This window comes from Sinohyriopsis cumingii, chromosome 2, assembly GCF_028554795.1.
Source record: "Sinohyriopsis cumingii isolate HCF-2022 chromosome 2, ASM2855479v2, whole genome shotgun sequence".
In the NCBI taxonomy this organism is placed as follows: domain Eukaryota; kingdom Metazoa; phylum Mollusca; class Bivalvia; order Unionida; family Unionidae; genus Sinohyriopsis; species Sinohyriopsis cumingii.
In genome coordinates, this window is record NC_142962.1 from 113,117,571 (window position 1) to 113,143,425 (window position 25,855).

General features: G+C 38.8%; 1 protein-coding gene across 2 annotated transcripts in view; it reads left to right on the plus strand.

Moving 5' to 3' along the window:
• Positions 1 to 529: 529 nt before the first annotated feature.
• The window catches only part of LOC149805628 (uncharacterized), a 126,712-nt gene continuing 101,386 nt past the window's right edge, over positions 530 to 25,855 (plus strand). The window contains exon 1 of one of the 2 annotated variants that reach the window (XM_089950267.1): positions 530 to 590. In XM_089950267.1, coding sequence (XP_089806393.1) covers positions 572 to 590 — 19 coding nt within the window. In that variant the 5' untranslated portion in view covers positions 530 to 571. Of the gene's footprint in view, positions 591 to 3,695; positions 3,954 to 25,855 lie in introns of those variants that run through there. The other variant, XM_089950265.1, reaches the window with a different exon arrangement.

Consider the following 25,855-nt stretch of genomic DNA (forward strand, 5'->3'; position numbering starts at 1 on the left):
CTGTGCATAAACTGTCTTTCTAACAGTCACTTCTCTGTATTTCCATGCACAAAGGTATTTTTTTTATATAAAAAAAACACAATTTTTAAAAAAATCTTTATAAGCAAATACTTTCTCAATTTTAGGAGTGCCTTCTCAAAAATAATGTCTGTTTTTATATCCGCATGGATCCAGTACCGTGAGGTATCGTTGGGCAAGACGCTTTACTCAACTCGTCTCAGTACTATGTGTTGTTGTGTCGTAAAATGTAATTAAAGTCCCAAAACAAAGCTGACTGTATTTCCACATTTAAAGGTTTGTAAACAACTCAATGTTTACCATCAACCTTCTAAAGCTATTCTTGGATTGCATGACCCCAATTTTTTTCTCCTTTAAATATTTTCGTTCTCTTTTGAAAGCCATCGTTCTGCAACAGTTCCAACCAAAAACTATTGTCTTTAGACTGAAGTATTAATTTTCTGTGTAAAACGAATATAATGCCATTCTGTCCTACCTTTGTGATTTCGCGGCCATGTTTATACTCTTACTGACTCACTGATGGACCTGATCAGGTGGATATGTCCTCCCAACAATGATGAATATTTTCACAGGTAGGGGCGTGTTTTGTGTAATAAGTGGTCGGGGTGATGTACAGTTGTAATAGGTCATGGGGAAGAAGAAGTAGATTGTTGTTTGAATAGCTATGCGTTCTTTTTGCAGCAATTAGACCTTTCCCGATTCGGTGATGAATGAAATTTTCACAGCGAAAACAAACGCGTCTACTGTTTTCAAACCTTGATGATATTTCCTTTCCTATTATTTTGTGTGCTTTTACCTAGGGAAGGCATCCAACTTTATTCGTTATCTATCATTAACAATAATCAGAAGTCACATATAATATTGCATTTGCGCTTTGAAAATAAAACATACTATGGCTATAATATATTACAAAGATTTATTTATATTGTTCAAGCTCAGTCTAATTCAAACAATAGAATTGGCAGGTGTTGCTACTCCCTCGCACCTGAAACCTTAACTGGCAGTTGTCGCTACTCTCTGAAACCCCATCTTATGACTCTCACGTGTCTGGGATATAGTACAAGCATTCAGTGTCCCGGCGTATGGGGTACTTACATTACCATAGCGTACGGGTTACTCACATTACCCCTTCTCAAACAAATGCTACCTTTTCAAGATTGACAAATTTCTACACGTTCTGCTATGGGCTCATAAAAAAAACACCCGGTTCGTCTGCCATGGGCTCATAAAACCCCGGTTCAACTGCGTGTTAGATAACAATAACAATGCGCACGAGCTTGTGTTCCCGAGCGTTTCATCGAGTAACATAAAGTAGACAGTGTAGTGGTGGGGTCACCGAGTCAAAGCAATTTCTTTTTAAATTTGATTTTGTGTAAAGTATGTGGGAACGCTTTGCTGTTATTCGCTCCCATTTCCATGTTAATAAAATGCGCTGGTCTTAAGTTAATGTTTTCGTTGATGTCAGCGATTCATTTAATGTCGAATTATATATTTTAATGACAAAAGATTAATGACGCTTTGTAACCGCGCCCTAGATTTTAGCAGCTCCAGCATGGTGCATGTTGTACACGGTGAACTTGCTTACTGTGTTCAGGCCCATTACTAGTCATATTCCATACGCAGCTTTTGGACAAAAAAAATGGCTGTGACGTAATGTGTTTGCATTCGCTGCATTCCGATAGGAAAGGTTGATCTTGTTACCGGAAACGTTATAACTGACCGTATATCCCTAACGATAACGATACAATATATTCAAATCAAGTCATCTTATTGTATGAAATAATAATAATAGAAAGTACAAAACCTCTAACGGTTTACAATTTCACAAAATAATAAAAACTGCAAATGAGAATATATATGTATACATGCATTGTCGTTCGTCGCAATGGACAGGTGGTCGCTATATGGATAACAATGTACAGAGAAATTTAAGGGGACAGAAAAGATGTGGTCTCTAATAACAGGTGGTCGTTATATACAGGAGATCGTCAGACTTGGTTGACATTTTTATGTTTTCAATGTAAGTTTGCAAGTTCCGTATTGGCCTGATTATTTTTTTAATTACATCTCAAGGTTATTACATTGAATTACTATTTAAAAATAGTATATTTGTATCGTCGTTCGAAGCTTGTGAATGTAAATTGACCAGTAGATAAATCCAGATTACAAAGGGCATTTTACTCTACTTCATATTGGAAATTAATCATTTTTCTGTACCTACAATGTAATTATTCATTGTATCTAACTGATGTGAAATAGCATTCAGCTCCCGCTTTCCCATCCACAGTGCAATCACACGGTGAAACAAATGGCACAGATAAAATAACAAACACATAATAGAGACATTTTAATTGTTAAAGAATACATTTTCCCAACCGATTTACTTGGGATCGGACTACGTTACAGCATGTATGTGCAGAAAGAAAGAAAGAAAGAAAGAGATGAAATAGATAATTAATTGGCGCAGATTTATGTCATTATCGTCGTTGAACCAGAATATATTCTCTTAATATGAAAAATAGTGTCATACAGAAAGTTACCTTTCCAATAAGCTACTGCCATATTTAACCGCATTATGCACGTGCATGTATGTATGCTGGCGCACGCGCATCTATAAGCATACACACATTTACTCATTTACACAAACACACATATATACAGAAAGATATGTAGCTGATATTGTTCTTCTTCAGAAATAGAAGTTGGTATCATACTGACTCGAAGCCACTGATAAAAGCGATAATTTGTCTATAATTGCCGGATGTTTAAAGTGGATTTAAGTGCTTTGTTTGACCAAACATGCTTCCGTATAACTGCCCTTGTTTTTACATGGTGAAATCTGTCTTCACCTTTGATATATCGATTTGTATATTGGTATATGTAAAAACGTGTATTCACGATCCAAAACTGTTGGCATGTTTTTAATCAGAATCCATTAATTTAACAATACAAGCCGGCAATAGTATCTGTAAATACAATCAAACTCGGTAAACTGAATAGGTTTACAATTATGTTCTCACGCATTCTGGTGTCATTCTTCAATATTCGACATTGAACCTGCTGTTGAAAGCAGGATTTGTGTATATGTTCTCTGTCTGTCTGTCTGTCTGTCTGTCTCTCTCTATATATATGTGTGTGTGTGTGTGTGTGTGTGTCTTTTTCTAAGATTGTCGTATTTATTTATTTTATTTCTTATTTAAACTAATTTCGTAACATAAAACACATACCTTTATTTGATATTTGTTGTCAGCTTGCAGTACGCTACATTGTGGAATATTCAAAAGGTAATGGAACCTCCTTTTGTCAACATCAAATAGCATGGCGTCTTCATTTATATATTATTTTGATACACTCACTCATACACACGCATCAACACACACGTGCGCGCACAAACACACACATACACAGATACACGATCGCACACGCACACACACACACACACACACTACAACCTTTAAAAAATCTCTTTCATTTCGGGCTGATGGCATCTAAGTGCAGACCTCAACCGCGAAATATTTGTACCAGCAGTTCATTACAGAACGCTCCTGTCAACGCCTGGCTAGCTGTTAACTGTGAAATATCGATATAATTTCCTTTCTATAGCCACGGAGCTACTGTAGAAAGTGTCGTCAACATTATACTGGCTGGCATACAGGTAACATGGGAGGTCACGTGATCGACTAATTATCCAAGCACGTTCTTGCGTTTTTGAGTCAGTAGCGGTAGTATGGGTTAGACAAGAATTACAGTGCGACTTAAGTGTGGAATATGCCTTCACTTTAGTGGAGAAATACGTAGTAAGTGTATATAATATGTGAAAGTGAAAATTCTATTGTTTGGAGATTGTACAGATGTTACAATGTGTTCACAGACACCAAGAGAGAAACATGTAACAGACTGGAACGGAGTGATGCAGGATCTGTTTGGGATATTAGGTCTGTATATTTACCTCCGGGACACACTGCACGTACTATATTCCCAGCTTACCTTATCTCACCTGCACCTTTATTTTCATAAGGTTTCAGTTTCATACGCAGGTAGGACAACGTATACTAGTTTGATAGCATTTGCCCCGTCTCTCATATTACATATATCAGTATTATCACTAACTTATTGACGGTTTTGAAGGACATTTACGGTGGTCCTATCTCAACATCATTATTATTATTATTATTATTATTGTTGTTGTTGTTGTTGTTATTATTATTGTTGTTATGTTATTATTATTATTGTTGTCATTATTATTATTATTATTATTATTGATGTTGTTGTTGTTATTATTATTATTGATGTTGTTGTTGTTATCATTATTATTATTATTATTATTATTGTTATTATTGATGTTGTTGTTGCTGCTGCTGTTGAAGAAGAAATTAATGTCATGTCTTAATCGTTATCATTATCGTTTCGTAGTTCTATTATCTTTATTCATTTTTCTTTATGTTTCTTTATTCATTCATTTCTTCGTTATAATTTTTCTCTTTTAAAAGTTATTTAAAAAAAGGAATGCCACCGAATTTCATGGAAAGGTTATTATTCCAAATATTACATAGTTTCATTAATAGGTTACATGTATTCAAGTAGTAAATACAATTTCATGGCTTTCATTTCAGTTCTTTAAAACAAATTGTACCGGATAACATCATATTCGCTGATTTATATTTACACACACGTACATACATACATACATACATACATACATACATACATACAGACAGACAGACAGACAGACAGACAAGACAGACAGACAAGACAAGACAGACAGACAGACATACATACATACATACATACATACATACATACATACATACATATAAAGTATACAAATCATATGGCGAATAACAGTCCTTTGAAGTCCACTGGATCCAGCAAGGGATCACGTTTGTCGGGGATTGATTAAGATAAATACAGTAAACTGAAAACGAATAAAACAACGGTTTTTCTGTTTTAATTTTTGTCTTGTCTATGTTTTGTATTTGCCTTTGAAAAAGATACATTAAGAGTCGAGAGCGCTCAGGCTAATTAGATACTAGTTTTGTACTGTTCGTTGTCACTTTATTGCATATATATATATATATATATATATATATATATATATATATATATATATATATATAACCTGACGATTATTTTAAAATTCTGTCTGACATAGATAATTTCTTTGTAAAACAAGGTCACATATTTGTATCGTTACCTCTAAATATGAACCCAATTACGAAGCACAAGAAAGTATTGCCTCGGTTCGCCAGCTGTTAAGATTTTTGAAGACTCGAGATCGATTTGGTCTCTTCAGGGTCAGCTGTTGAAGCGATCTCGACTTTTGACTTCCAAATCGGGCCTTTATTTGTAGCGATCTCGACTTTTGACTCCCAAATCGGGCCTTTATTTGTAGTGTAATGTTATCTGCCTTCCCAGGTTGGTGTGAATTTGTTTCCTTTTTCCTTTATCGAACCCTTTTACTGTTGATATTCCGATTATTATACATACATTACAAACAGCACGAGATCAAAACTATATTTTCTTTTGTAGTTGTTGATAGAATAACTCCCGTTTTCAATGTTTGAACTTTTCATCTTCCATTTACTGACTTGGGTTACATTTGCTCTGAAGTATTACCACATTACAAGTATTTAAGTGCAGTCAATAAATTCACATTAAATTGGGGTTTTCTTTCGTTAGTTGCGTCGTTCTTTTAGATATTCTTTACGTCTCACAATGTTTATGACATTTTCAGCTTATTTTGAGACATCGTTACATTTTATTCTGAAATAGTTTTCCTGAGATTATGGAGTGTGTAAATATTTCTGGTAGATAATTGATGGAAATTTCGGATAAAACTGCGTTATACACACACAAATTAACGATCCGTTAATAAGTATTAGTCTGGGGTCTGGCGATCACGCTTTCACTTTTTCCTTCATGTTCATATGCATGGTGATAATATCTACTGACTTAATAGCATTTACTTTGCCATGTAAGAAATGATTCACAATACGAGTATATTCAGACAGCTACAAACATGAAGACATAAAAGAAATTATGCGTGAGTGTAATTTTCGTTTGAACAAGCATTGATATTTTTTGCCCCGCGCAATTGAATACATGTCCTAAGGACGAACCAACTACATGTATGATAAAGCGAAAGTTCCAATTTTTATTTATTTCTTCATTTTTTATTTTCAAGGGTAGGCATGTGTTGGGGCAGAGGTATCACTGAATCAAATAAACAGCATAGAAGTTAGATGAATTACACGGTTGCAGTGCATATTAATATTGTCAACAAGATTAAGTCTATAACTTTCTTTGGTATCGGGAGAGCGATGAAGATGCGAAGATTTTACAGAACTTTGCAGAATATTAGTTGAAATAATTTAACAGGTAAATACAGTAAAAGAAACAAATGATGAAGACGTGACACCTTTAATGAAAATGTTATTAGAAATAGATTAGAGTACCGGACAAATTGTGGATGTCTGATTTGTAAAAAGATGTTGTTGCTTTACCTGACAAAGGACAGATGTTCGCATTTGTGGATAAGAGAGAAACTCGTGGTTAGAAGAAATATATATTTAATATTGGCCAGTAACCTCATATGTTAAATAATGATTACATGTAAATACTCCTTAGACCTTGATATCCGTTAATTGGATATATTTGACCATGTCTACAGGTCACAGAGATAAAGCTGGTGAAATTTGAATGTCTGAGTTAGCTACTGTTACCCTCCTTCTTTCAAGCGATGGATATCTAGGTATTGTTTGACTGTTTAAGTCCAAGCACCTATTTGGAATGAAGTTAGAAGCTAAATTAGTCATAGATTGGTCTAGAAACGTTTCAGTAATTGTTTTGGGAAAACTAAGAATATCACACTTTTCTATTTATACCATTCATCTATTTTATATAAATATCACTGCCAACGTTATTTGTTTGTTAATCGTTTCGCCTCCGACTTTATTTTTGTTTGAATTCTACAGAATCCGTTTGACAAAATACAATGCCACTCTAACTAAACCATTCGAACCATCTGAAAATGATTTAATACAATGCGTACATGCTATATTCATTGTGTTACCAATGCAGGCAAAATGCAGATTTCGTGTTTTAGGTACAACCATAGTGACGCTTTCGTGTTAATGTATAGCAAAAGATTTGATTGAGTAAAGAAACTTTAATGTTGTGAAATGACCCTTGAGAATCCTTATCCGTGTTCTTTGCTTCACAATATTTCGTTGACGTGATGTTATTTTTTTAAATTGCGATTCTGTATGTCTCTTCCATTAAAAACAAGCCAGAGACCAATAGCCTTGTCATATCTTAGTGTCCGGGCATTCAGTGGGTTAAAAACGAGCTGTCACTTCATTTATTTAAGCTCATGTCTTCGGTTGTTCACATCCCCTACCAGTATTTGGTAGGTCGGGTAGATAAACGGTTTTGACATGTTCAATGGGGTCACCTTTAGTCTTGGCTACGTCAGACTTTACTCCCGTATTGATCAAAAGAGAAGTAGCAAGTCCCTTATGCTTCTTCAAGTGTTCTCGTCTAATATGGTGAATTTGATTGAAATACCATATAGCTCTTTCGGTGCCTGGAGTAGATTATCCGATATTTGAGCACAGAACCTAAAACTGTATCACTAATATTATCAATTCACTCTTATATTGTTTTTTCATTATCCACAAAGGTTGCATTTAACTAAAATGAGAAAAAACTCGATTTGATTTCAATAGAGTGGCACTATAAAAAAAAAACTGTGGTTAGACCATTGAGGTTCTTGTTGTTTTCTCGTGTTTCAATATGGCGGATGCATGGTAAGGCACTTTTGTTCAAGGCAAATAACTCTAGCTAACAAATAGAATCGAATCACACCAATCGAACAGACAAGCACAATATGTTGATGATCGAACTATCTCGAAAAACACACGTACTCAGGCACAGCAGTTGAATCCACTTGTGCGTTTGAGTGATAAATTACTGGATGTTCTTTTCTTGCAGTTGTTTGACCCTCTCCATTTACGCACAGTACTCATATGGAGCATTGTTGTACTAAGATCAAATGTCACACAAAGCATCGTCATGTCAGCCTTGATGAATGCAGGTGATAAAGTTTAAAAGCAATGTAGTACTCGTATCATTTGCAAATATAGACCTCAAATGAAGGATACGAGCCAAGAATACTGATCGTTAGTTTCTGACATTCACGTACCGGAAACGTTGGTAAATATCATAGGCGTTGACCCCATCATTAGTTTCCGACATTCACATACCAGAAAGTGTTTTTAAATATCATGGTCTTAGACCCGATCGTTAGTTTTTGAGATTTTCATACAGTAAACAGTTGTTACATATGTGCTTAGACCCGATCATTAGTTTCTGACATTCACGTACCGGAGACCGCTTGTAAACATCTTGGGTTCAGACTAGATCAATATTTCCGGACATTTACATATCGGAAACCGTTTGTAAATATCATGGTCTTAGACCCGGTCATTAGGTTCTGACGTTCACATACCGGAAACCGTTTGTAAATATGGGTTCAGAATACATCATTATTTCCTCACATTTACATACCGGAAACCATGTATAAATATCATGGATTTAGTTTTTAGCATCCACATACCAGAAACCGTTTGTAAATAAAGCTGTATTTTGGGTTTATAACCGATCACAAGTTTCCGACATTCAGATACCGGAAGCTTTTTTTAAATGTCAAGAGTTTAGAATATTTGCTTTATAAGAGATCCATTATGTTGATAAGGACTTGAAAGATATATGAATATATAGTCGGAAATTGAATGATTTAAGACAATGTATATATACTGTCAGAAGTCAGTCTAAGATAAAAGTCAATGTCAACACACATACACACTAATATATATATATATATATATATATATATATATATATATATATATATATATATATATATATATATATATATATATATATATAAGCAGCAGAGGGGAGGAACAGACCGAAACTAACTTTTTAAACAAAAACCCTTTATGAAACTATTCTTCGATTTTGACGAAATAAACCCTTCTATTCAGAATACAAAACAAAAAAAAAAATGTCCCCCGAAAACTCGAAGAGTTTCCAGGGACAAACTCGTTGAATTTGCACTGGCAACTTGGGTTACTTCAATAAATCTGAAACAGTTTCCGTGGCGGGGTCGTCATTGAAAAATCCATGGGTCGGGTCCAGCCCCCCCCCCCCTCTGCTGCTCAAATCCATGCGGGGGAATTAAATCATTAGACAAATAAATAATGGCAAATATCGGAGAATCTCGTACAACTAGACTAGCCCGAGAACGCCTCGAAGCGATTAAAAGATTTATTCCTGTTCGTGATAGTGTCAAAAAAAAAATTACGAGCACGACAAGAAGCAAAAGTTGAATTCGCGGAAGGTGCCGAGGAATTATTTAAACCTGTTACGGCGGCTACTACTGAGGTTAAAACTGCTATCACAGGAAAAATTGACCCTGTTGATCCTACTAAATCAGTGCCAGGTTTGCTTCAGGCTATAAAAGAATTTAATAAAGAACAAACGGTGGCTGATGCAGGTGCAGGTGCAGTTGCAGTTGCCAAGGAAACATTTATAAACAAATTTACTGAAGAAGGTATTGAAGAAATAAGAAATATTCCACTTACTAACGAAGATGAACTTAAAGAGTTTTCTACTTGGATCGTCTTAAATTATCATCGTAGGCAAGAATTTTTAAATCCAGGAGCTGGCAAGGGTATGACTCAGGATGAGTGGCGAGATTATGTGTATAAAATACACCGGGGTATCCCTCGAATATCTAAAACCGATGATACCTATAATTTTATAAAAACGGGTGTAATTGGGATTAATAAAGCATTAAGAGACCAACGAAAAAGGGAAGAGAGCGAGAAAAGGCAGGCAGAAATACAACAAAAACAACAAAAAAGGGAAGAGGCTGAACAAAAAAGGCAAGCAGAAATACAACAAAAACAACAAAAACAACAAAAAAGGCAAGCAGAAAAACAACAAAAACTACTAAAAATAGTAGAGAAAGACCCAGGTGAATACGAGTATTCATTCGAGAAAATTCCACGTGTCGAATCCCCCCAACGACCTAAGACACCGATTCTTCCTAAGTCGTCGACATTGTCTTCTATCGATCCATCACGGGATATTTTATCCTCTCTAGATATTTTACAACCAAAATCGGGGAGTGGATACCCCGGCCATGGTTATCACGGCGGTGCTATCTGTCCTGATAGCGTCATCAACGACGTGTCTCGGCTGGAAATTCTCATCGGAGGAAGACGTGCCGGAAACAACTCTCCGGAAATTATAAATGAAGCCGCAGATATCTGTCAGAGACTATTTCAGCGTGGCATTATGGATATCGGCATTTACCGGGGACTCATTGATGAACTCGCGGATGGTTACTACAGCGACTAGCAAATTTAGTTAGAGAAACAATAATTAAATAAAATGATCGTGCACAATTCTCAACCTAGACACGCTAGCGTGTTACCAGTCCGCGTAGTGAACTCGCGATTACCAGTCTACAGAGCAACCTACGGAGATGGTCTCGGTGATACAGTTACTGGTTTGTTTTCAAGAATAGCCCCTAAGGTGTTACCGATTGCAAAACAATTGTCGATGAAAGCTATTGATGTTGTCAAGGATAAAGCCCTTGGATCTGTTGGTGATCTCGCCGGGAAGGCATTCGCGTCAATCAAGGATAGACTGTTACGGTTAACTCGTAGATCAAAAAAACCGCCACCGGTGAAACTGGCCAGTACTGAACTTATGCCCGCGGACGTCAGTAAAGTAATAAATCAGGCTGCCAATCAAAAACTTGCAGAGCTTGTAACCCAAACACCCGAACAAATAAATACAAGCCTGATATCAGGAAGCGGATTTCGTTTTAGAAGACAATAATTTTATATAAAATGTTTAAACCTATATCTGATCCAGCGTTCGACATGGATGCACCAACACTAAAAGATGAGTCCGTGCGCGATTATCAGTATTATTCTTATGAGGCAACAGTACCTAATCAACGCGGACGAATTGAATTACGAGTCCAGGATACAAGTAGATATTTCCTGCCCGCTGAAGCATTTCTTGAAGTCACGGGTGAACTTGTAACAGATGTTGTCGCTAATACACCATACGGAGCTAATGCTCGAGTTGGTTTTGTTAACAACAGTATCATGGCGCTGTTCAAAAGTGCTTCATACAGCATTGACGGAAGAGAAATTGAAATAATTCAGGATAATGTTGACGTTGCTACAACAATCCTGGGATTAGCGAGATACTCAGATGATTACACTAGATCAGCTGGTCCGACTATGATGTTCGCTAAGGATAATTCTGATCATCCTGAACACAGATCTGCTATTCAAGTACAAATAGCACGAGGCACTGCTTTAGACCCACAACCGGCTGGATTTGCGGCCAGGCCAGGTGCTGATTTTTCAATATTAAGGCCTAGTCCAGAGTACAATTTAGGTTTTGCTACGCGTAAATTACTGTTATCAGGTGAACGTAGGAGATTTTCATGCGCAATTCCACTGTCTCACATCTTTGGATTTTGCAGACATGTCAGAAAGGTTATTTTTGGAGCCAATCATACAGTTGTACTTAACCGAAAAAGTGATGACGTTGACGCCATCTGGCGAGAAGACGGTGTTGCTGGCGGTAAAGTAATATTATTCAAGCTTGCTTTGTGGATGCCAGTGATGTCCCCATCGATCACTGAAGAGCAACGATTACTCTCTTTCATGGACACAGGCGGTAAATCACTGATATCGTGGTTAACAACATCAACAGATTCCATTCAAGGTGCCGGTCTCGGGCAGTTTACGTGGCACATAGCATCACAACAGGGAATATCAGCGCCGCGACATATTTTTGTTGCACTCCAGCAAAATGCGAGGTTGACTTCCCAACTACAGAGTCATATGATATTTGACAAACTTAATGTCTCTGAGGTTTCGCTGCGAATAAACGGGCATCAGGAACCATCCGAGGATATACTGATAGATTATACAAACAATCAGGTCGCGCGTGCGTATCATCGTTTGATGACATTTATGGGACGTGATCAAAATATTGATACCGGGTTGCAGATATCACAACTGGATTTTACAACGCTGTATCCGATTTATTACTTTTCGCTGGAACATTTGGATCTAACAAAACAATCTGTCGTTGATATACACTTCAAAGCTCGTGTAGGTGAGTTTCCCCTCGGCCCGCCTGCTGGTTTTAGAGCTGTCGCGGTTATACTCTCCGATAAAGCAATGCTGCTTGAAGGTGTTGGCGGACGAATGAGAGTTATTGACGCTCCCGTAGAAAACATGTGATGTTTTCCAAAAACATGTAACAATTAGATTAGTTTCTGAAATATAATGTCATACAGTCACGTTAACGTCACCTTGACTTCCGGTCAGACAAAGAAATTGCAATCGAAGAACGCAAGCACGTGCGGGACATCAATAACACTAAAACGAGATCAACTTGTTGGTGGTCCAGACAAGCTGTCGTTGACTAATACTCAGATTAAACATTTTAATAAGGCACTAACAGCAAAAACCGGTGTCCGACTTAATTTCTCTGCTGCAGCTATCAAGGACATGACTAAAACCGGTGGAATATTTCCTCTTCTCGCAGCAATACCGGCGTTGATTGCCGCGGCAGCACCAGCCGTAGCAAAAGCCGCAGCACTCGGTGCAGTTGGAACTGCAGCTGGAATGGCACTAAAGAAAGCAACCGGACACGGGTACAAAAAAAAGGGGAGATCCGCTCGCGGATCAGGGCTAAGACTACCAGGAACTCCCGCATCATGGTATCCAAAAAATTTCTAACGCTGAAACATAAAGTGTTTCCAATGAGTAATTTTGATTTACTCGATGCTGTTAAAAATTGCGCATAAAACATTTCAGAGGAGTATTTATGCGAGATCAATTACCGCAACAACCGAATAATCCAGAAACTGGCATTATCAATCTCGACAACAAAGACGGTCCTGGAACTCACTGGGTTGCTTACGCGATCGATCCACGCGGAATTATTTATTTCGATTCGTACGGTTTAGCACCGCCAACTGAGTTTCTCAGGTATGTCAGCAGATTTTTTAATGTTCCAGTGTGGCAGTCGACGCTACCAACACAAACATTAGTTGATCCGCCCATTTGTGGGAACGAGGTTTTAAATGTTCTTGATGCAATCTCAAGAAATCCAGCAACTCCTCCTCATAAAGTAATGTATGAATATACCGCATCGAGAAATGCTAGCATTTGAAAAACAGCAATAAGAATAATGGTGGATATTTACGGAAGACCTTTCACACGAAGAGGTAAACCAAGCACAGATGCTGATCTCTCAAAATATGCGACCCGAGATGAAATCGATAATCTTTTGAATATAGCTGGAGTTGACCCAGATGAAGTTGCTATTTTCCAAGACAGGCAAGGAAAACTAAGAACGAGCAACATTAAGTGGAATGATATAATTCGCAAAGTTCTTGGAGCTACCAAGGATAACTTCGTTGCATTTAGTGATGGCGGCCGGATCAAGGACTCGAACATATCAATCGCAAGCATCAAAGACAGTATTGATAAAGGTGTTGATAAATGTGTGAAAAAAGCCGGTGACACGATGACAGGCGAACTCAGCATGAATGGAAACAAAATAACCGTACTCAGAGATCCAGCCTCGAACGACGATGCAGCAAACAAACAGTATGTGGACACAGCCGACAGCGTCATAGATACCAAATTATCCACGTTACGAGCTGAGTATGATGTTCATGTGACCCAGTTTGGAAGACTTCGCAGAAACGTTCTTAACACCGTAGATGAGTTCTTCGGGAAACCTAATGCCGTCAGTATGAAACTCACCGAAATTAAGGAAACATTAGATAACGTAGTAAATGGAATTCCGCAGATAATGGAAAAATTTAATTTAATTAAAATTCCTGCCGGAGTAACCCCAAAAAACCTTGTGTGTACGATAAAATCAGGAAGGGAAACATGGTCACAACAAAACAAGACTATTACACATACTGCAGATGTTACTGGAATATACAGACTGACAGTACTCTCTGCTGTAGAATTTAAGATATCTACCAGACATGATTTAACTAGCAAGTTTTCCCGAGTTGCGTCTGTGGTGATAAACAAAAGAACCGAAGAAACTTTTACGCTGGAAGCCGAAAATCCGGAAGGATTAGCCACAGTCAATTACTGGTATTGTCTGGAATTTGTCGCCGAAACACCTTAATTGGTCACCGGGTAAAGTAATAATGGAAGCATCCGCGTATAGATACAATCAAGTCCGTGAGTGGCAATCTGAGTTAAAAACTGTCATCGAAGTAACCAGTCGAAAGGTAAAAAAAATACCGCAGACGCATAACAGTGTTAGACATTATGGTTTATTCAGTATCTGCCGTTGTTGCATCCGCGGGAGTAATACTATCAGCGGTCACTCCGGTAACAGCAGTAGTCGCTGCCACGATCTCTGTTTGTGCGACCACAACCACGGCAGGAGTTTTCGGCATCATAGCAAAAAAAATATCCTCGTGTGCTAACACAAAATTACACGATTACACGACAAAATTAAATACAGCCACGACCGCATATCAGAAATTATCATCGCTGATATCATCATCGTTAGACGTGCAAAGTAGCGATGCTGCGTTGATATCAGATTCTGAATTCAAACTAATGTCAGATGCGTACAATGACTATTTGAAAACTAAACAAATAAATAATGTCAATAGAACTGCTTCAGCAAATAGTCACAAACACAACACCGGTAAGGACCACAATGATCTCAGTGTCCTCGACGACACCAGAATTCAGCATTAATTTTCCAACTCCAATTCCAGTGAGTGAAATCGCATTAGCAAAGCTCAGTGTGTATCACAGCTGGCCTAATGTCAGAGCGGCATCATTTGGTGGTCAGCAGCCAAATAATTCGTTTGTGTTTTCGTGGAAAACCAAAGCCGACTCTGACGAATTCGACTGGGATACAATTACGCTACCCACTGGGAGTTATCAGATCGAAGAAATCAACAATGAGATACAACGCCAAATAAAACGAATCACCGGCAAGGAAGCCAAAATATCTGTGACCGCGCACGAACCAACGCTGTCTGCGGTCATTGAAATCTCAACGCCAGGATACGCCGTGGATATTTATAACAGCTCAATCCGAACATTATTAGGATGGCCACAAAAACGACCCGAGGTCGAACCGGGTCCACCAAAACCTAAAAAATCGGATTTTATGACCGATAAGGAAGAACTACACGACCTCGTGTACGGCAATTATTTATTATTTTCAGATCAATTACAATCAGGAGAAGCCTGGTTTACAAAACCAGATCCCCCCTTTGATATAGAGGCATCTTTCAAAGACGGGGAATACCGTCTTTACCTTATAGAAGATATAGAAGCTCATTTTTTTAATCCGATCAAACAAGCACATAAACAACAGCTAGAACTGTTGCGAGTATATTTTCAAGATTATATTTCTGATTTAACAAGTTCGCGCGATAAAATTATCACAGCCATAGAAAAACTAAACAAACTCGCATCCGCGATGGAAATTATAAATCAAAAAATAATTCAGAATCTACTGGATTACAAAGATGATTATGGAAACCAAAAAAGATCGGAGTTTGCAGCCCGATTTGGTATTCCCGTGAAGGATATTCCAGATTTTAAACTTCCTGGATATAACGCGCACACGCTGAGAAAATCGGTCTCTAATCTCATCGATCAATCTTTCGAAGATATTTCTGCCACGTACGAACGAATAAAACCACAACCTGTTATTCTCAAGCACGACAACAGTACAGCATCCGATGGCAGACACATCTCACCCGGGATCGTAAATATCACAGATGTTATCGCGGTCAATCTTGTATGTGACGTCATCGACGGTAGCTACAGCGCATCAGATAATACTACGGCCCAACAGGGGTTTATCCTGTATACGTTCACACCAAAAGACCCCCCTGGTTTTCTGATTGTGCAAGAACCAATCAATGTGGTCTATCTGCGGTGTCATAACCCATGGTTGTCAACGATAAATTTCAAACTCACCGACCAGAGGGGAAATTTGTTGGACCTGCGTGGCGAGACTGTCTCCGTGAACTTACTGGTGAAATCCTAAAATGCTCCCCCCGGTGGTTCGGCATAAGTTATCGTTGGAAACTCAAAGAGTTTCTCCTCGAAGAGTTTCTCGTGCTAGCACGCATTTAAAAAAAACGGTTGTATATAATGTATCAATGTGAATACATTCACGCACGAGTTCATATTCATGATAAGCAAATTCTTTACGAGGCAATAAAAACCGCGTTCGGACAGCCCCCGGAACAGTATTTCCCCGTTAAAATAATCGTTGACGTGTATGGTGACGAAGACTTCTTGTTAACTCCGTCACAATTGACTTTGTTACAGCAAAATCATATGATCATAGTTTGGTGTCAACGAGAACAGATTATGAACTATTCTCATTGTTGTATTGATGCTGAAGCGCTTAAGCAAATCCTGAAAATCTGAAAACGCCACTGGAACCGTTAACGGTTCCCAGGCAAAAAAAAAATAATACACTTTTTTTTTACCCGGAATTCATTCCCGAATGTGCTTTACATTTCCACGCTGGTGTGGTTCAGGTTCTACTTTCGGGTGTGAGTCCGCGGTGGTATTTATACTTCTTCGGCGTCACAAATACTAGTATTTTCAGGCATTTCCGCGTCTAGATTCTTTATATACCCTTTTAACAGTCTCACCCTGGTGTTAATTAATTTTCGAGTCTCATACTCTTGTGACAATCCAAGACGAATCTTCTCAACTGCATGGCACAGTGGAATAAATTCAGATACCTGATTTTCAGTTATCCCGGCAAGTGATCTGTAAACACGATCCTGTACATTTTTAATGAACCTATATCTGGCAGGGAGATTGTTCTTCCCCAACCGTGATAGCTCATTCAAGGATTCAAAATCTGACATAATTGTTTCAGTGTCTAGTAAAATATTAAAACCTCGCTGTTGTAATTCTTTAATTTCAACAAGTATGGTATTTATATTTTCGTGATTCATATTATTATATATTTTCATATTTTTAAATGCATGAAAAATGCTTTACTGAGCGATGCTAGCATCGCCAAAACAAAAACACACACATAGATAAGCGGTTATCACTTACCCGGTACTCTTCACCGGGTTACTGTTCTTTGTTAGGATTTTTTTTTGTGATTGCATTTACAGGTATTATACTGAGTTATCGTTGTTTGTGTCAATGATATAACAGAATGAAATCTTCTGTTTGAGCTTCTTGGAAAATGCTGTTTTGTAGATCCCATCTGCGACATGCTGTACAGCAGGTGGACAAATACCGAAATACCTACCGGCGGCGTTTATTGACTGGAATACAATTTCTTCACCTGTAATTGCGTTTATAGATTTAATAGCTCTTCTTGCAACTGTTTTACAACGCCCTGTGTTACCCAGTAGGCAGTTCTTGCTCTGAGTGACCACGCGAAGATTGTTTATAGAGTTATCAAGTATGTTACCGTTAATGTGATCAATGACAAAACCCTTAGGGATCACTCCAAAGAAACATTCGTAAATAAAACGATGACATAAATACCTCTTTCCGCACGTGGCAGTAAATCTTGAATAACCACCATTATCAACTCCACCAACTGGTCGTCTTCGCGTGCAGTGTCTCACTATGCCATCTCGGTTTGCCTCATAATTTGGAATAGTTGGATGTCGGACGAATTCTTGATTCATTATACTATAAGCAAATCATTGTCTAATTCATAATTTGTCTGAAAACTTATTTATGTAATCACGCTCGCATTTGAGAGCGTTATCACAGTCTGGATTTTTTTTATCATAATACCGTTTTAGTTCTCGATAGCGTTTTCCACCACACGCTGAACATAATTGCGTTTTTCCTCGTACTCCAATGCCGCATCTGATACACGGTATCGGTCCTAGACTCCCCCCGCGGACCTGTTGAGCATGTTGTCCACAGTATTCGCCTCTGCAGGGTTTGCTACACGGCGCTGATGAATTTAGTTTAATCCACTTGCATCGGTTCATTATATATAATATTTTTGTCTATTTAAATACTTGTCTTAATTATAATATGGAGGAATTTGAAAGACTATCCAGAATAAAACCCGTATCAGGTTCTCGATTCGATCTTGACCGGTTAACCGCTGATCCACGACGAAGAGAGTTAGCAACGGTAATTGGTGTTATCAAGAACGCCAAAGAAGAGTTTCGTCGTGATGGTGCCGCACACACGTGGTCTTCGTATAAAATTATCCCCGACGCGGGCATTTCTCGTGGCCGTATCATTGATGCTACCATGAACGATACAATCGCGCGTAACATAATTGGGTATCTCGACGATAGAAGATATTTCATACAGATAAAATTTATTGTTGGAGTCGACGACGGAAAGTGGATTATCAGAGACAAACTAGACCCTGTTCTTGATGCCAAGGGGGTTCGTGGAAAAACCGTTCTGTTAAGTAAAGACTCAAACCCGGGAGTACTTGTTGGGATTGATATACCATATTATGCCAGAGCGTATCCTGTGACCGCAGTCATTTATGGAATTTATCCGATGAAGAAACCACGCGTTGATAAACTCAAACCGATGAAGGTGTCGCCGTTGACAGAGTCAAAGATGAATTGTGTAGCTGAGCGAGTAATGGAACATTTTAAAAATGCAATGCGAGGAAACGGCCTAACACCGCTAAGACAAACTAAAATAACAGCGTGGGCGACACGAGTAGCGGATAAAGGAGCGTCAATAAATGATGTTGCTGAGCTAGAGCGATTACTAAAATTTCCTATAACGGTTTCATCGTTAACCGGTGAGGTATTGTATGAGTGTAAATACAATTCCCGTGGAACACCAATAACTATTATCGATCATAACAGTCACGCCTGGACTGACTCGGTTAGGATATTCCCGCGAGACCGTGTTGTGAAGTATTATCCGGAATTGCCGAGCAAGGGAACCGCTAGCGGGGAGAGTGCGAGGCACTCCACGGGCATGTTTGATTTTATTTATCAGATAAGTAAAACCGATCCAGTGTCTGTGTGGTTATTCAGAAGTAGCGAAGATGGAGAATATGATCAGTTTGTGAGACCCGACGGGGAAATATACAGAACAATGGCGTTACAGCAGGAAATGAAAAAACTCGCAGAAAAATATCATGCGGGCAACACTGATACATTACTGACACACTGTTTTACTGTCCCGGGTGTTGCCGCACATGTAGCCCGGGAACGAAATTCATGGAGACCAACTCCGAAAAGTTTTCTTGCGGATATCCAACAGAGCTGTGTTGAATACGGACACGGCGGTTTGTGGAATACTCGATATGATCACCGCGGTATGATATCCGTGGACATGACGGCGTGTTATCCAGGAAGTTTCCTTGGGCGTGGAGAATGCAGCGAATATTTTAAACGGTTTGGCCACGTTACAAACTCGATGACAAGAGTTGCTGTAAACGGACCATTGCCTGATTTTGACTTGACCGGATTTGCTTGTGTGTCGTCGTTTAAATTCGCTAAGGATTTACATCCTGTGTGTTATGTTTGGTTTGGCAGACATTTCGTTGAGAAGCGATGGGCACCGATAGTGTTATTGCGATACATGCTTGACAGTCGAATACTGTTGTCGCTGACGGTCAGCGAAGCGATTATATGTTATTGTCGTCAAACCGAAGTTTGGTTGCCAACTCCAACGCCGGTTACGTTAGAAGAAGTCATCGAAGATTGGTCACGAGAACATCCAGAAACTTCTATCGACGCTATCATCAAGAAAGCTCCTGAAGTACTTAAAAACAAACTCAGAAATGACGAAAGCACAGCAAAAGATCTAGGACGAAGAATAATAGGGAAATTCACTCAAGGTGGAGCGTATGATCATAAACAACATCACAGTCGATTAATCATGGACAAGACTGAATTGGATCTTGTTGTCGCTGATGCAGCCACGAACAACATGTTCTGTAACCGCGAAGATGTGTTTCTGTCAAACGGGGAAAAACTAGGGACTGTTTTTAGTTATATCGACGGAGAATCATCTCAGTACACACATTTGAGATCTTCGATGCTAGCTTATGTATCCATAAATTTGTTGTCGATGATTAATAGATTCCCTGTTGTCGCAGTGAGAGTTGCAACGGATTCATTTTATATTGATAAAAAACACTTAGCGGTGTTGGATAATGTTATATCGGATGATCCATCGTGGGGCTCGTGGAGAATAAAGAATGAAATGTTACAAGGATATTGTGAATCAGCTGACGTTGAAATCGTGGATGAGTATCGCAGCGCAGAAATGTCTTCGACGGTTTCGTCGGGGGCAACTTCGTTGTTGCCGCCGGTGCACGATCCTGTTACAAGACACAAAACAGTTTATCTGAACGGTCCTGGTGGTTCTGGTAAAACAACTCGAGCGATTGAATTATTTAGAAACTCTGACATGATTGTGCTAACACCCACACACAGACTTGCCAGGGAGATGAGACAACGGGATGTTAACGCGTGCACGTATCACAGTTTTTTCAAATACAGCGGCGGCACGTGGACACCTGAACGAATGGGAACGAAATATATTCCCGAGAAAATCATCTGGGATGAGATAGACACTGTGCCGTTGGATACATTAAAACAGTTTCTGGATTGGCTGCTAAAGAAAAATACCGCAGTGGTGATGTGCGGCGATCATGGTCAACCACCCCCATTTACAGGTGAATCTCCACACGAGTGGCTGAAAACTTTTGTAGATTATTATGAGGAAATAACTAACGATGTTAGAGCACTCGATGAAACGCTGAAAGAGTTTAAGGCACTGATCAGGCTACAAACCAATAAAGTCCAGTGTGAGATAATGCGTGAAATAATTCCAGAGACTTCGCTGAGCGACTTTTGGGAAACGTGGAAACCAGGTGATTTAATTGTGGCAAGTAGAAAGATAGTCAGGGACACACTTCAGCAGCGGTTATTTCAGTTACATCAGAAGAAATTTCCCATGTTGCCAGTGCCGTTGTGTTATAGACCAGCTGATACGCGATTGCAGAATATTGATGTTGATATTCCAGGGCGCCTGACTGCGTCGGGTCCGGAGAAACAGAATTTAGTATTAAATGATATTGTCACAGTTGATGTTGATGCTGTTGAACAGGCACTGAAAATGAGCAAATCCCCGTGGACGCTAGGATACGCTATGACCATCCACAGTTCGCAGGGACTAACTATTTCAGATACAACAGTTTGGATTGTTGATGATCGCATCGAGTGGTCAAATTTAGTTTATTTAGCCGTGTCAAGAGTAAGAAGGATAGGTCAGTTACGAAGAATTGTATTAGATGATGTTGTCAACGACAGCTCAATCGCTGATGACACAATAAGAAAGAAATTAGCCGGTTACAAACAGAGCGACAAAAAAAATGGTAGAGAGTTTGATCCCAAACAAAGTTTGGATGTTGAATTTGTAATACAATTACAACAACAGCAGAATAATCACTGTGCGAGTTGTAATTGTTTATTGCTGTGGCAGTATTCGAAAAACGACCCAAGGCAATTCACCGTAGATAGAATAGATAGCAGTCGCGGTCATACACGTGAAAATGTGATGTTGACCTGTCTTGAGTGTAACCGACGCAGAGGTGTTGCTGCAGTTATTTAAATGATTGAATCACTTCAGTGCGGATCACTTTAGTGATCGGGGTGGTAATTGTGTATCCTCGGGAATCACCTGAAGTTGCTCGCGTTTAAATCCGCGTTGAGGAGCAGTCGAATCTAATCTGTAGATTGCGTTTCTCCCAGTTGATCTGGTTATGCTGGATATCTTATGTGTAGTAACACTCCATGTGGGATCGGTTGCTCTTTTTTTTCCTCCTTCTAGTTCGCCTGGTTCGTATAAATACCTAACGGTGACATTACCCAGCAGTGGGGACGCTAGCGTCCCTGGCTGCGTTGAAACATTTTGTTGCTGTTGTCCGCGTTCACTGACGCGGGGTATATATTTTTTTGTGATTGCATTTACAGGTCTCATGTTTGTTGTTCTGGTAATTTCATTATTCAGCGCGGCTATCACGTTTGGCAGTCTTGCAACCCATTCACGAGATCTCGTATCGTAAATGAATTCCCTCGCGTACTGGTATCCGAATAATCTCTCAGCGAGTGTTCTATTAAATCGCTCAACAATTGCCTGATCCCGATGAATTTCAGTATGTCCTCGTCGTATGGTAACGTTATGCTGCTTTGTCAGTGATGATACCGCGCCCTGAAATTCTTTACCAGGATCAACTTGTAATAATCGGGGCCAGCTTAGAGGTCCTCGTTGATAAATTCGTTTAAACGCAGAGGCAACTTCAGCGGCTGTTTTAGTCGCTAACGGTTCTGCTTCTTTGTATCTACTAGCAACATCAACTACTGTTAGCGCGTATTTGTATGTTTTTCTACGGACAGTATCATGAGGCAGGAATAGTATGTCAGCCTGATGAACTTCATTGGGCACACTAACATCAAAATGTGCAAAGTTGATTTGTCGAGGTGGTGGTAAGTAGATTTGCCATATTGCTTGTTTTGACAGCCATTTTTTGGCAACCTCGCGTGTTACTGATGCCGCGTTGGCGAGTTTATTAATTGCTGAGTTACCTCTCCAGTATCCGATTGGGGAATAATAAATCGCTTGCATTTTTATTTAATTATCCAGCGCCTAATACTAATTTAGATTTCATCGCTGATCTTACTAACCAATTAGCGAGTGACTCCTTAAATGATTTATTTTTTATGGCGCTTAGTGCATGAATTAATTTCACATCCGCGATATGCCTGTCTTGTAGATCTTTACTTCGATAAGCAACATCATGTATGTGACACGCTGCGTCGATAGCGTTTATCGGATACTCTCCAGGTTTTGGTTTAGATTGTTCATCAAGTCTGATATCTAGTCGTGTCCCTGGACCGCAGTAATTGTATCCTGGGAGATGCTTTTCTCCGGGATACTTTGCCCAGGGAGTTCCGGGGAGCTTTCCAAGTTTGGCTGCAATGTCACCTCCGCTAAATTCTCGCTTTTTTTTTGAAATCTAAATTTTTTTGTGCCACATCGCGTACACTTACCAGAAAGTGCTTGTCTGTTATTTTTTGTTGTAATGGTTGTTAGATCATTCGTAGGGGTTCGTGCCCGGCACTTCACACAATATAGATCCATAATTATTATTCTTTATATACAAATGGAAATTACAGATTTTTCTGCGACGCGAAGAAAGGAGCCAGTTAAGCATAATTCAGTGCTACCAAACTCTATCAGAATGATCATCATAGGACCGTCAGGATCGGGTAAAACGCAACTGCTGTTGAACATGATAATGAAGTGGATGAAGTGGGATAAGCTGTATTTGGTAGCACCATCTGTAGATGATCAGCGATGCTATAATGTTATAAAAGATTTTAATGAGAGTGCAAAAGCGCTGAGTGAAGACGGCGAGGAAGTAGTTGAATTTATCACTGATATCGAAGAAGCTCCCAGCGTTGAAGACCTTAACGGGGAAATAAATAACCTAGTAGTGTATGATGATGTGATGCTGGACAAGCAAAAAAATCCTGCAAGAATATTTTCCCGGGGTCGTCATAAAAACACCGATGTCATTTATATTACTCAACGTTACACACAAATACCAAAAGTAATCAGGGATAACTGTAATCTTCTTGCTGTGTTTAATGGAGTTGATGTTCATACGCTGAGAAATATTCATCAAACCTGGTGTAGCGGCGATATGGATATTAATAAGTTTAAGAATTTCTTTAGTCACGCTCAAAGAAACCAGCACGGATTTGTGACAATAAATTTACACGACCCGCGGACACGATACCGTATCGGACTTGATACATTGTATGGTTAACATAAAAATGTTTTCTTGGAAACTCATTTCCCTGAGCAGCAGAGGGGGGGGGGGGGGCTGGACCCGACCCATGGATTTTTCAATGACGACCCCGCCACGGAAACTGTTTCAGATTTATTGAAGTAACCCAAGTTGCCAGTGCAAATTCAACGAGTTTGTCCCTGGAAACTCTTCGAGTTTTCGGGGGACATTTTTTTTTTTGTTTTGTATTCTGAATAGAAGGGTTTATTTCGTCAAAATCGAAGAATAGTTTCATAAAGGGTTTTTGTTTAAAAAGTTAGTTTCGGTCTGTTCCTCCCCTCTGCTGCTATATATATATATATATATATATATATATATATATATATATATATATATATATATATATATATATATATATATATATATATATATATGCAGTACACTGGCACCAATGAACAGTGCAAAACTAGTTTCTCACTAGCCTGGACGCTTTTGGATTCTAAATGAGTCTTTGTCGAAGGCAAACATATAACAGAGAAAAGACAAACGATCAATACATAAATAGTTGAAATTAAAAAAGTCGACATACGAGAGACGATATTATTACGCAATTTGTAAAAACAAGCATTCTTTATTCAATTTGCCGTCCTGCTAGTCTTTTGTGAAGTACATAAAATACAGACACTGTAGAATACGTTACGAATCTGGCCTACGAAGACTGGTCTCTATTTTTGTTCATTGAAGAAAGATCCTTATTTAGTACAAACTGGTATTTTCAGTGCATGCGTACTTTTGCTCTATGAAAAATGATCAAATGCATCAAACGAGACACACACCCACTTAGGAAATGAGTTTGCTTAGGAATGTATGCTTCAGGTGTAATTTATACAGCCTGTAAAAATGTATATTTCAGTTGTGCTTTATAAAGTCCGCATGAATGTATGCTTTAGATGTGCTTTATAAAGTCCGTAAGAATGTATGCTTTAGTCGTGCTTTATAAAGTCCGTATGAATGTATGCTTTAGGTGTGTTTTATAAAGTCCGTATGAATGTATGCTTTAGGTGTGCTTTATAAACCCCGTAGGAATGTAAGCTTTAAGTGTGCTTTATATAGTCCGTAGGAATGTATGCTTTAGGTGTGCTTTATAAAGTCCGTAGGAATGTATGCTTTAGGTGTTATTTACAGATTCTGTAGGAATGTATGCTTTAGGTGTGTTTTATAAAGTCCGTAGGAATGTATGCTTTAGGTGTGCTTTATAAAGTCTGTAGGAATGTATGCTTTAAGCGTGCTTTATAAAGTCCGTAGGAATGTATGCTTCAGGTGTGCTTTATAAAGTCTGTAGGAATGTATGCTTTAAGCGTGCTTTATAAAGTCCGTAGGAATGTATGCTTTAGGTGTGCTTTATAAAGTTCGTAGGAATGTATGCTTTAGGTGTGCTTTATAAAGTCAGTAGCTTGCTGTTCGGTCGGAAAGACTAGCTGAAAATTCATAAGAAAGACCAAAAGCACATTCATGACCACGTTTCTTTCTTAAACGTTTCAGCGTACGGAGGATACTTTTAAGTACATAGAGACATTAGACGTAAAGACCATGGTGTCGATACTTGTCGTTTGCCAGTAAGAGTTTGGTAACATGTACTATTTATGACTTGTGACTGGCAGGGTGAGTGGAACTTAGTTGCTTAAGAAGGCAAAATAAGAAAACAGCTTGTGGTCAGTCTCTTGATGTATTGGATAATAAGCGAACTAATCTCAATCATTAGCTAATTAACACTGACAGGTGGTCAATTTAGTCCAAAGTTTTACCCGCCAATCATCGTGTTCGTAGTTTCAAATGTCCAACACCCAATCAAATCACGATAAGGATGAACTTTTCATGTTGACAGCCAGATCCAGTAGGAAGGAAACGAGCAACTTCTCCCTTTTACAGTGGAGCC